General features: G+C 54.9%; 1 protein-coding gene across 2 annotated transcripts; it reads left to right on the top strand.

Moving 5' to 3' along the window:
• Nucleotides 1-6,157: 6,157 nt before the first annotated feature.
• Nucleotides 6,158-11,987, top strand: DUS1L (dihydrouridine synthase 1 like). 2 transcript variants are annotated; one of them, XM_033091799.1, is made up of 14 exons: nt 6,158-6,316; nt 7,233-7,476; nt 7,948-8,056; nt 8,525-8,575; nt 8,886-8,998; nt 9,361-9,443; nt 9,530-9,633; nt 9,762-9,906; nt 10,122-10,218; nt 10,297-10,385; nt 10,720-10,865; nt 11,134-11,171; nt 11,435-11,510; nt 11,617-11,987. In XM_033091799.1, exons 2-14 carry the CDS (start codon nt 7,240-7,242, stop codon nt 11,754-11,756), a joined length of 1,428 nt encoding a protein of 475 aa, XP_032947690.1. In that variant the 5' UTR covers nt 6,158-6,316; nt 7,233-7,239; the 3' UTR covers nt 11,757-11,987. The 2 variants fall into 2 exon arrangements, with proteins under 2 accessions (XP_032947690.1, XP_032947689.1); XM_033091798.1 differs by having other exon boundaries at nt 9,527-9,633; nt 11,617-11,985.
• Nucleotides 11,988-12,042: the final 55 nt, after the last annotated feature.

Below are 12,042 nucleotides of genomic sequence, written 5' to 3'. Positions count from 1 at the left end.
TAGTGTTTGCAGAACTGCCAAGTTGAACTTAAGACTGACTCAGGGTTTATGCAAAGCAGTGGAGGCTGGGAGGAAGGGGGAGGGGCAGGGAGTCCCCTGATCACCTGAACTCAAGAGCCAAGGGATGAGGTGGACACACTGGAGTGGGGCTTTCTAGGCCCGCTGGTGGAGGTGAGCTGTGATAGGGAGAGCTGGGCCCTACGATGGGGGTAGCGTGCAGGGGCCAGGACTGCAAATACAGGGGTGGGGATGCAGGCCCACTCCAGCTTCGCCAAGCTTGTGTTGACCCCAGAGACAGACCAAGGGCCATTCCATGTTTCTAAGAAAGTTCAACAGAGTTGCCATACAAGCCAACAATTTCGTGACTACTATGTACCCAAAAGAATGAAAATGGACTCAAACATTCAAACACACTTGACGCCAATGCTCCCAGCAGCAGTACCCTTACCCACAACAGACACAACATGGAAACAACCCGAGTCCATCAACAGATGGAGGTGAGTGGATATACAGATGTGGTCCATCCACGTAATGGAATATTCAGCCACCAAAAGGAATGAATTTCCCGTATGTGCTACAGCACGAATGCCACTTGGAAACATGCTAACAGTAGAGAAAGGACTCCCGGAGTTGGTGTCTTAATATCAAAAATATACTACAGATAGTCATCTTATAGCAAATGCAAAGGAGGTAACAATCCTAAACTTTCATGTCCCTAAAAAAGCTCCAAATTACAGGAAGCAAAAGTTACAGACCTGAGAAGACAAATGGACGAATCTGCAAATAAGGGAGATCTCAGAACCCCTCTCAATAATTGATAGAACAAGGAGACAGAAAAGGACATGAAAAAGAACAACACAATAACCAGTTTGACCTGACGTTTATCCACCCAACAACAGAATGACATTTCAAATTCCTGGGAGCATTTATCAAAAGCGTCCACACGCTGGGTCACAAAACTAGTCTCAATAAATTCAAAAGAATTCAACCTCTATAAAGTATTTTCTCTGACCACAATTGGATAAAATTAGAATCAATAATAAAAAGATCTCTAGAATATCCTCAAATATTTAGAAACCAAACAACAGTTATAAATAAAATAACCCTTGGTTTAAAGAAGAGATTGAAGGAAATTAGTGTTTTGAACTGAAAGAAAATGAAAATGGTATAAAAATGTGCAGGAGGCGGCTACAGCATAGAGGAAACTTAGAGCAGTGAAGGCCTGTGTCAAAAAACTTCTCAAAGACTGTAAGTTCTACCTTAAGAAACTAAAAAAAGAGTAAATTAGGCCCAAAGTAAGCAGAATAAAGGAAATAATATACACCAGGGTAAAAATCAATTAAATAAAAAACAAATGAGGGACAACCAGTTAGCTCAATTGGTTAGAGCGTGATGCTCGTGACACCAAGGCTGCTGGTTCAATCCCCACATGGGCCACTGGGAGCTGCGCCCTCCACAACTAGATTGAAACAACTGCTTGACTTGGAGCTGATGGGTCTTGGAAAAACACACTTAAAATAAATGAAAGTTTTTTAAAAAAATGAAACCAAAAGCTAGTTCTTTGAGAAGACCAGTAATTCATAAACCTTAAACTAGATAGAGCTGGAAAAAATGTAGAGAAGATGCAAATTACCAATATCAAGAATGACAAGTGACATCATTAAGATTCTACACATATTAGAAGGCTAATACGGGGATATTATGAACAGCTTTGTGCCAAACAACTTAGATGAAGTGAGCAAATTCCATACAAGACAGGAAACAGGCAACCCGAACAACCCAGCATCTATTAAAGAAAATGAACTTGTAGTTAAAAACTTTTAAAGTTTATTGGGGTGACAATGGTTACTAAAGTTACATAGGTTTCAAGTGTACAATTCTGTAATTCATCATCTAAGAGGTCTGACAATTAAGTTCGCGAACTCATCCTATGAAAAGTGCTACATATCTCACTACTGAATATCACTACGGTCACCTTCGAAGGACTCTCCCTGGGAAGCTATGCATCGACGCCAGCACGTAATCCACCCTTCAAAGCAATTTTGGAACTCTTTATCTGGAATGGCCATCAGAGCTGTCATCATATTACCCTTGATGTCCTGAATGTCAACCTTGGTGCTAACCACACTAACCAATTGAGATAACCAGCCACCCCGAGTGCAAGATTTTTTTTTTTTAATTTTATTGGGTAACTGTTTTTCCCAGGACCCATCAGGTCCAAGTCGTCGTCCTTCAATCTAGTTGTGGAGGGCACAGTTCAGCCCCAAGTACAGTCACCATTTTCAATCTAGTTGTAGGGGGCGCAGCCCACCATCCCATGTGGGAATTGAACCGGCAACCTTGTTGTTGAGAGCTCACGTTCTAACCGACTGAGCCATCCAGCCGTCCCTTGATTTCAAGATTTTTAAAGATTTATTATAAAGCTACAATAATCAAGGCTGTTTTACGGATATCAAGACACATGATTAGATCAATGGAACAAAATAGCGAGTTCAGAAATAGACTCACCCATGTAAGGACAATTGCTTCTCAATAACTGCAAAGGCAAGTCCATGGAGAAAGGATTGTCTTTTCAACAAGTGGTTCTGGAATAGTTGGATCTCCATCCGCAAAGAAAGAAAACAAAAAAGAACTGCAACCCCTACCTCACCACACATACAAAATTTAACTCAAAATGGATCACAGACCTGAATGTAAATTATAAACTGAAACTTTTAGAAGTAAATATAGGAGAAAATCTTTGTGAACTTGGGGATACACAAATATTTCTTAGAAATGACACCAAAAGCACAATCAATAAGAAAATAAAATGTTAAATTGGATTTCATCAAAGTTTGATCATTTCTACTCTTTGAAAGACATGGTTAAAAGAGTGAAAAATGTCCGACTGTTGAAAGTATTTGCAAATCACTTTCAAACAGAAGGAAAAGATTTGTATCCAGAATTTAAAGAACTCTCAAAAGTCAAGAAGAAAACAGGGGGCCGGCCCGGTGGCTCAGGTGGTTGGAGCTCCGTGCTCCTAATGCCGAAGGCTGCTGGTTCGATTCCCACGTGGGCCAGTGGGCTCTCAACCACAAGGTTGCCAGTTCAACTCCTCGAGTCCCGCAAGGGATGGTGGGCTGCGCCCCCTGCAACTAAGATTGAACACGGCACCTTGAGCTGAGCTGCCTCCCGGATGGCTCAGTTGGTTGGAGCGCGGGCTCTCAACCATATTGACTCCCGCAAGGGATGGTGGGCTGCGCCGCGCCCCTTGCAACTAGCAACCGCAACTGGACCTGGAGCTGAGCTGCTAAGATTGAAAGGACAGCAACTTGACTTGGAAAAAAGTCCTGGAAGTACACACTGTTCCCAATAAAGTCCTGTTGAAGAAGAAGGAGAAGGAGAAGAAGAAGAAGAAAAACAATAAATACCAAATGCAAGTCAACACCTTCTTTTGTTATAAGAAAAATGCAGGTTACAAGCTACCACTCAGCTGTCATTCCTCCCGTCACATGGGCACAGGTCAGAACACTGACTACATGCTCTGTTGTGGGTGGTGCCCCTGGGGGGGATTTAATTGTTCCACTTGTGACATTTTCAACTTGCAATGGCTTTCCTGGGACCTCCCCACCCTAAGCTGAGTAGTATCTGTATATAGTGAGATTTCCTGCGCATTCCCAAGTCTAAGAACTTGTACTGAATGTAAACCTGCAGCAATTCAGAGACCCCCAATCCACAGCCACACATGCACCAGCGTGTTCGCTGCAGCATTAGTACAAACGCCTGGTCCCCAACGGGATGATTTGAAGCATGGATATATTGCTAGATATTTACCACAGTGAGGTTAGCATGTCCTTCACCTTGCAGAATCACCTTCGTTGTCATAATGAGAACATTCAAGGTCTACTCTCTCAGCAACTTGCAAGTGTACGATATGCTGTTTGCTACTTAGAGTCAGCACCTGTCTGTTTGCTCCCCAGAACTTACTCATCTTGTAGCGGGAAGTTTGTACCCTTTGGTCCACATCTCCCTTCTCCCCACCCCCAAGCCCTGGCAACCACCATTCTGGTCTGTTTCTACGAGTTTGGTGTTTTTAGATTGCACGTATAAGTGAGGTTATGCTGTATCTGTCTCTGACTTAACTCACGTAGGATGGACATCAAAGTCCATCCATGGTGTCCCAGAAGGCCAGGCTTCCTTTCTCATGGCTGAGTAACATTCCACATCACGCTTTCTTTATCCACTCATCATTGGTCACTGGACACTGAGGTTGTTTTCCTGCCTTGGCTATATTGTTATATTTTTTTTTAAACTACATGTAGAAATTTACAGAACGTTGCAAAAAGCTGTGCAGGAGGTTCTGTGTAGCCTTCACCCAGTTCCCCCAGTGACAACATCTTGTACGTCTGCGGCACGGTACGGAAACCAGGAAGTGGGCATCAGCACAAAGAGCTCACCAGTTTTACCTGTGTTCGTGTATGTGTATGTGTGTGTGGAGGGGTGCAATTTTATCGCGTGTGGGTCTGTACAAGCAGCACCACCAGCAAGAAAGAATTGCTCCGTCACTAAAGGCTCCCTCCCACACTGTCCCCCAAGCCAAACCCCTAGCATCTCTAACCTGGTCTCCATCTCTACAATGATGTGACTCCACAACCAGTCTATCAATGCAAACAGACTTATTTTTGAGATTGGCAGTTTTCAACCAGCATAATTTTCCTGAGAACCATCTGAGTGCTGCACATATCGATACTTTGTTCCTTTTTAATGCTGTGTAGTATCCATGACATGGACGTAATAATCATTCAGTCTCTCTACTTGTGGCAGGTCTATTCAGGTGTTTTATTGCTTCTTGAGTCAGTTTTGGTAGTCTGTGTGTTTTTAAGAATTTGTCCATTTCATCTAAGTTGTCTATTAATAATTACCAATGTCAGGAACAAAGGAGGGGCTATCACTATGTAACTAAAAATGCCAGAAGAAAGGGGTCAACTGCTTGCTTAGAGATAGCTGTTACATTAACCGTACAGTTTGCTACTGTGGTTGCAACTGTTCTTGAGGAACACCTGTTCCAATGGGCTCCCCTCCCCCAGTCAGGCCAGCCGTCTCCAGTGTCAGCAGGGGGCTCAGGTGCTCCAGACCCACCTTGCTCTCCTGGGAGGAAATGAAAGTGGTCCCAGAGGAAACTCCAGTATCCCACTGTTCTTACTTCCTACTGATAGCCCGTAATTTGTTTTTAAATAATGGGTGTTTCTCAAGTAATTTGTTTTTAAATAATGAGTGTTTCTCAAGTGTCGTCTGCCTTTGGCCAACCTCCGGAGCCCTGGAGCGAGTGCTGTGAACAGTTCTGTCCAGTTTGGTTGATCATTGCTTCTCCAGAAGATGTGGTGAGCTGCTTCATCTTCGACTCCAGACACCCCCACCCACATTTGTAAACTGAACGTTTCTAGTAGCCGCGTTGGAAAAGATAAAAAGGAACAGATGACGTTAATTTTACAAGTGCCAAACCCAAAAGTGTGAAGGCTGTGACGCTTTGGCCTCCCCCACGCAGCTCGGGAGGCGCTGAGAGCTGAGGGTGCCCCGGCATTTGCTGTGGGAACCGGAGCAGAGCGCCTGCTCTCGCTGGTGATGCTTGAAGGGACGGGGGGCTGTGCTTCACCCCGATTGGAGGTGAGGACGCCGAGGAGGCCTGACCAAGGGCGCTCCGTGTCACACAGTGGGGCTGTCCTGGTGTCACTGTCTCCACCTACGACACCCGAAGCACTGCCACTGGCAACGCTACCCTTTCCTTACTTTGGAGAATTCCAGTGGCCCTGGGCTGTGCCCCATCGCGCACGGCGGGCCGGCGTTAGCCTCGTGGAGACGGAGGTCGGAGGCTGTGAACTGTGCACGGGAGGAGGGAGGAGACTGAGGCAGGAGGCCCGTGACCCCCAGTCCGCGGGGCCCAAAGCGGCTTCCCAGGACACGCTGCTTGGCAGGAAGGAAGACAATCAATCCTGAGGGAAGTGATCCTGCTCGGGCCGCGGGCTGGAGCGGGACTCCGGGGTGGCCGAGCCGACGTCCGGCCTCAGCCCTCCGACCCCGAGCGCGTCCCCGGCCTCGCGGGCGGGCCGCTCGGCGGCCGGGCGCGGTTTCCCGGGGACGCGTTTCCAGCAGCACCGCGCGCCGCCCGGACCTCCCTGTCGGACGCACCTTCCGGCGGCCCAGGCGCGGAGCCCTGGGCCCGGCTGCGGCCCGGCGGCGGCCTCGGCGTGGCGGTTCTGGAGCCTGCGCGAGCCCGGAGCCCCGCAGGCCGCCCCAGGAGGACCTCGCCCGGCGGGCGCCCAGGCTTGGGCCGACTCAGGTGGGTTTCCCGTGGGGTTTGGTCGCGGCGCTCGCGGCTCCCGAGCGCTGCCGCCGCCCGGCTCCTCCTTCACGCGGACCAGCGTGTCGGCTGCCCAGACCCACTCCGCCCCGGTGTTTTGGGGACTACGTGGGCACTTAGATGGTTTTTGTGTGTCATTTCACAACTTCCAAACGCACAGCTGGGCTCTTCAGTTATTAAAGTGAGCCTGCTGAACAGCCGCACCGCGAAGTCAGCGCCGCTGAGAAAGCCTCCGTTCCTTTGGAGCTTCGTGGTGTCAGGGGCTGGGCCAGGCGGGGGCAAGGCGGGTCCCTCCAGGTCGGCTGGCTGCGGACGAGACGAGCCAGAGAGAAGAGCTCTGCTTCTCGCACCTTCACTGGGAGGGTGGAGGTGCGCAGGGTAGTGCTGTCTCCTCCGTGTCGCCGACACGCGGCCCAGGCTGGGACCCTCGCAGCACCGGGACGGCCCCCTGACACCCAGAGGAGGGTGGGTGGGGAGGGCAGGCCTGGTTGCACATCTGCCGGGATGTGGCCACAGGGTGCTCCTGCCTTGGGCTGGGGCAGGAACTTGTAGTTAGAGCTGCTTTTTATGGTGGCCTACTGTGACCAGGTGCCCACTGGGACATGGCTTGCAGGATGTTGTTGAGTGTTGACACCAGTCCTGCCAGGCAGACATCTTAATCCTGCTAACAAGTGAGGGGTTAAGGCTCAGAGGTGTTGACTGACTTGCCCAAGGTCTCCACTGGAAGGTGATGGCCCTGGGTTTCAGTGTTTGGCCTGCATGAACACATACCTTACGACCGTGGGGCAGCACTGGACTGGCTGTGGGGGCGCGGGGAGCGCGTCCCGAGCTTGGTCCTCTGCCCGCGTTGCTTCTCCTGGGCCATGGCTGAGCCCTGGCATTCTCCCCCTTGCAGCGTGGAGATGCCGAAGCTGGAGGGCTTCGAGTTCTGGAGTCGCACCCTGGGGGGGGCCCGGCACGTGGTGGCCCCCATGGTGGACCAGAGCGAGCTGGCCTGGAGGCTGCTGAGCCGCCGCCATGGGGCCCAGCTCTGCTACACCCCCATGCTGCACGCCCAGGTCTTCGTCCGCGATGCCAACTACCGGAAGGAGAACCTGTACTGTGAAGTGTGCCCCGAGGACCGGCCCCTCATCGTGCAGGTGGGCGGCCTGTCCCTGCCCTCGAGTGCCATTCCAGAAACAGCTTCCTGATTGGAAGGGAGGACGGGGCAGGCGGGCGGGCCATAGAAGTGCCAGGCGCACCTACATCTGTTTCCCAGGGAGCTGGCTCAGACCTTGGTGAATGGACAGGTAGGTGCCACGAAAGGTCCATAGCCCTGTGACATCACCCCACTTGCTGTCTCCAATTAGAAAGAATGGCTGCCCTCAGGGAAGTCAGCGACACTGGCTTTCTGTTACAACAGAGAAATTCTGTGAATCTGTCGTGCACTTTCCTGGTGGTGTGGGGATGTGTCCTAACTTCGTCGTTTTGGAAGCATTTAGGACAGGACGCCATCCTATAGCCAAGCCCCGCAACCACCCCCACACTGTCCCGTGAACCCTTGTGGAGCCAGGTGGCCAAAGGGACTAGAGCCTGGCTGGGGTTTGTGGTGACGGGCCTGTCTTTTCCAGTTCTGTGCCAACGACCCAGAGGTGTTTGTGCAGGCGGCTCTCCTGGCTCAGGGTTACTGCGATGGCATCGACCTGAATCTGGGTTGCCCACAAATGATCGCCAAGCGAGGTGAGGTGGGGCGCAGTGTCATGGCTAGGAGTTGCTTCAGGCCGGGGTGAGGGGACCGCAGGGCTGCCCTCCTCGGGCGCAGAGCTTGGGGACAGGGTTCTGCAGGCTCTCAGAGGGTCCTCACTTCCTCTAGTGCCTGGGAGGTCGTTTTGCTGGAAGGACGTCCCTGTCACATCCTTGTGCTGCCGTGCCCCTCATGTGGGGCTTGGCCTTTCCTCCTCGCCGGGTCTGAGAAGTGGCTGCTTGGGCAGAGGCCGTGCGGGGTGGGCCTTGCTTCAGCACCCTTGAGCTCAGGCAGCTGGACAAGTCTGGTGTCTAGAAACCGCCCTGCTGAGACACCCCTCCTGGGGAGGCTGTGGGGTGGTGCTCAGGAGGCCCCCACACAGGGCTCTGGACTAGCGTGCAGGCCCTCATGGCCTGCGTGGACGTGAGGGGAGGAGAATGCAGAGCACATGCTGTCATTTGCAGGCCACTACGGAGCCTTCCTACAGGACGAGTGGGACCTGCTGCAGAGCATGAGTGAGTCGGGCGCGTGCCGGGTGAGCGGGCGGATGACACGGCCATGGGCCGCAGAGTCCTGGCCGCGGTGCACTCCTTGCTGTAGGTGGAGGCGGTGCAGAGGCACCTGTCCCGTGCCAGAGGGCAAGTGCCCTTGCCCAGCTCTGGCCCCTCCTATGTCATGGGGGACAAAGGCGGCTCTCTCAGCTGCTGTCAAGTGGGGACCATGTGTGCGGGGCCTGTGCTCCCTTGGGGGCTTAGCCGTGTGTCCCCACAGCCTGCCTGAGAGTGAAGGCCACAGTTCTCAAAAGCCAACTCTCCTTTCCCCCAGTTCTGCTGGCCCATGAGAAACTCTCTGTCCCGGTCACGTGCAAAATCCGTGTCTTCCCAGAGATTGACAAGACCGTGAGGTATGCCCAGATGCTGGAGAAGGCTGGCTGTCAGGTGAGCGGGCCATGGGCTGTTCCCCACCCCGTGCCTGGGGGGCCCTGACCCCAGGAACGACCCCGGGAGGTGGGAGGTGGGTGTCGACAAGAATCACGGTGACCTTGAGGCAATGCTTGATGAGGGAGGCAAGTACGGGGTGGGGGTGGGGGTGGGGGTGCCAGGCTCCTGCCCCTCCTCCTCCTCCCCTCCCTGTCAGCTAGTCCCAAGTGCAGCCTAGGGCTCCTGGGTCTGCTGGGGGCAGGGACTGAGAGCCAGGCCCAGGGCAGCCTTTCCTGTACTGCGTGGGAAGCTGATGCCCAGAAGCCAAGGGGAGGTCCCGTGGGGTCGATGTGGGGGCTGAACCAGGCGTTCTGTCGCAGCTGCTGACAGTGCATGGGCGCACCAAGGAGCAGAAGGGGCCTCTGTCGGGCTCCGCGTCCTGGGAGCATATCAAGGCTGTGCGGTGAGGGGACGTGGCGGGGACCGGTGGCAGGCGGGGGCTGGGCCTGGGCGCTGCCACCGGACTGAGTGCCGCACTGCTCCCAGCAGCAAGGCCGTGGCCATCCCCGTGTTCGCCAATGGGAACATCCAGTGTTTGCGGGACGTGGAGCGCTGCATCCAGGACACGGGGGTGCAGGGCGTCATGAGTGCAGGTGAGGCTGTGCCCCCCCACACACACATGCAGCCTGAGCAGGGCCAGCCTCGCCCTGTATGATGTGGGGTGGGGGTGGGCGTGTCCTGGGACAGGAGGGCCCACAGCCTCAAGCCCCTCCCCCCGCAGAGGGCAATCTGCACAACCCCGCCCTGTTCGAGGGCCGCAGCCCGGCCGTGTGGGAGCTGGCCGAGGAGTACCTGGACATCGTGCGACAACACCCCTGCCCCCTGTCCTACGTCCGGGCCCACCTCTTCAAGCTGTGGCACCACACGTGAGTCGCCCCGCCAGGCAGATGCTGTGGGTCTGAGCCCTACCTGGCGCGTTGGGGGTTTTAAGAGGGACCTGTCTGGAAACAGTTTGCCAGCAAGTCAGGTCTGGAAGGGCCAGGGTGACAGGTCAGGTGGGAAGCCTGGGAAGGAAGGCAGTACCCTGTGCCCAGGGCTCAGGGTGGATGGTGGGCCCACTGTGACGGGGTGTCTGTCTCAGGCTGCAGGTGCACCAGCTGCTTCGAGAGGAGCTTGCCAAAGCCAAGACCCTGGAGGGCGTGGCGGCCGTGAGCCGGGAGCTGAAGCTGCGGTGTCAGGCACGTGCAGGGCTGGCGAGACGCCCAGCGGGTGGGAGGAGGCTTGGGTGCTGACAACGGCTCCCTGGGCTTTTGCAGGAGGACATGGCCAGGCAGAAGGAAGGGGAGAAGCCTGCGGGCGGTTTGCCTTTCTTCCACTGGATCTGCCAGCCCTACTTCCGGCCAGGGTGAGCTCCCACAGGCACTGGGCCGTGGCCCGTGAGCCAGGAGGGGTGACATGAGGGCTGGGGAGGGCACTGCCACTCAGCCCCATCCTGCCAGGTGCCCAGTGGATCTCTCGTCAGCAGATTCTTAGTTTTTAAATCTTTATCTCTGGCCCTGGGTGGATGTGTCCTGGGGTCAGTCAGGAGGGCGACCCTTGGAGCCCCTCTGGGTTCTCAGAGGCAGGGCCAGGCTGGGGCTCAGTGGCTCAGAACCTAGAGTCCCAGTGTCCCGACCTCTGTGCCAGCCCAGCCCTAGCAGCCCGAGAGCTGAACTCTGCCCACTGCCCTTCCCTTTCAGGCCCAAGGAGGGGAGCAAGGAGAACGGGGGTGCTGGCAGCAAGCGGGCCCTGGAGGAAGAGGAGGGCAGCATGGACGTCTTGTCCAAGAATAAGCAGAAGAAGCAGCTGAGGAACCCTCACAAGACCTTCGATCCTTCACTGAAGCGTAAGCTGCCCCTGCTGCGGGGCCGTGGGAGGGGGCCACCTCCCAGGTGGCTCTTAGCAAGCCACAGGGGAGACCAGCAGGAAGGGCCCTGTGACCCTCCCACACGCCCTGGAGAGATGGGCATAGAGCCTGGAAGGACCGGGCCTGCCGCATGCTTGGGTCAGGCGGGCCACAGTGAGCAGGGACGCCTGCTAGGGGCTTCGTGTGGGAGACAGCAGTGGTGGGGGCGCACCTGTTCAATCGGGACTTCCTTGTGTTCTTTTCCCAGCAAAATACGCCAGGTGTGATCAGTGTGGGAACCCAAAGGTGAGTCAGCCCTGCCGCGCTGCCCATGGCAGAGCTCAGCCCGAGGGTCAGCAGGCAGGGTGGTTCCTGCTGACACTGTCTCAGAGTCCCTGGGCTGCCTGGGACCCACGGGAGCAGTGCTCCCCTGTCTGCCGAGGGTGCTGCCTGTGTCCCTCGGAGTCTGGGAGGGAGGCCCTGGCCTGGGGAACAACCCCCCTGTGCTCTTGGCAGGCCACTCAGGCCAAGGGTTGTGCGCACAGGCTCACTGGCTTTCCTGTGTCCAGGGCAACAGATGTGTGTTCAATCTGTGCCGGGGCTGCTGCAAGAAGCGCGCTTTCAAAGAGATGGCAGACTGCCCAGGTGAGGGGCACCCGCTGCCCTCAGCCCCTCCCCTGACCCCTGCGGGCAGGACAGCTGGAGTCTGGGCCTCCTGAGCCCCATTTCTCACCCCCACCCTATCTGCCAGGTCATGGATTGCTTTTTAAAACCAAACTGGAGAAGTCTCTGGCCTGGAAGGGGGCCCAGACCCGGCTGCAGGACCCTCAGCAGGCAGGGCCTGGGGAACCTGGGGGCTTGCCTGAGGCCCTGGGTGGTGCGCTGGCCTGACAAGCCCCAGGACTGCTGCCAAAGCCGCGGAGTCCCACTTAAGGAAACGCCTTCACTCAGGGAGTCCTCTGCTACTTCACATGGAAGGACCAGCTGACCGTCTGCCCCTCGCCCGCCTGCCCTGGGGGCCCGGAAATGCTGCACCAGGGAGCAGGCTCCCAGGCTGGACCTGCCCTGTCCTCGCAACTTGTGTGTGTTCAAAAGTGAACAATAAATCACTTCAAAAATACGCACGCAGAGAACCGACCTGTGATGTCCCCAGGCCCAGCAAGACCCCTGACCCTGA

This window comes from Rhinolophus ferrumequinum, chromosome 21 (genome assembly GCF_004115265.2).
Source record: "Rhinolophus ferrumequinum isolate MPI-CBG mRhiFer1 chromosome 21, mRhiFer1_v1.p, whole genome shotgun sequence".
NCBI lineage: Eukaryota > Metazoa > Chordata > Mammalia > Chiroptera > Rhinolophidae > Rhinolophus > Rhinolophus ferrumequinum.
This window is presented reverse-complemented; position numbering and strand designations above follow the sequence as displayed.

Excerpts from the sequence above, each read along its gene's own strand:
- DUS1L (XM_033091798.1), top strand. The coding sequence starts at position 7,240 with ATGCCGAAGCTGGAGGGCTTCGAGTTCTGGAGTCGCACCCTGGGGGGG. Across the intron at positions 8,576-8,885 it reads GGACCTGCTGCAGAGCATGA|TTCTGCTGGCCCATGAGAAA; the intron begins GTGAGTCGGGCG and ends CCTTTCCCCCAG. Across the intron at positions 9,907-10,121 it reads TTCAAGCTGTGGCACCACAC|GCTGCAGGTGCACCAGCTGC; the intron begins GTGAGTCGCCCC and ends TGTCTGTCTCAG.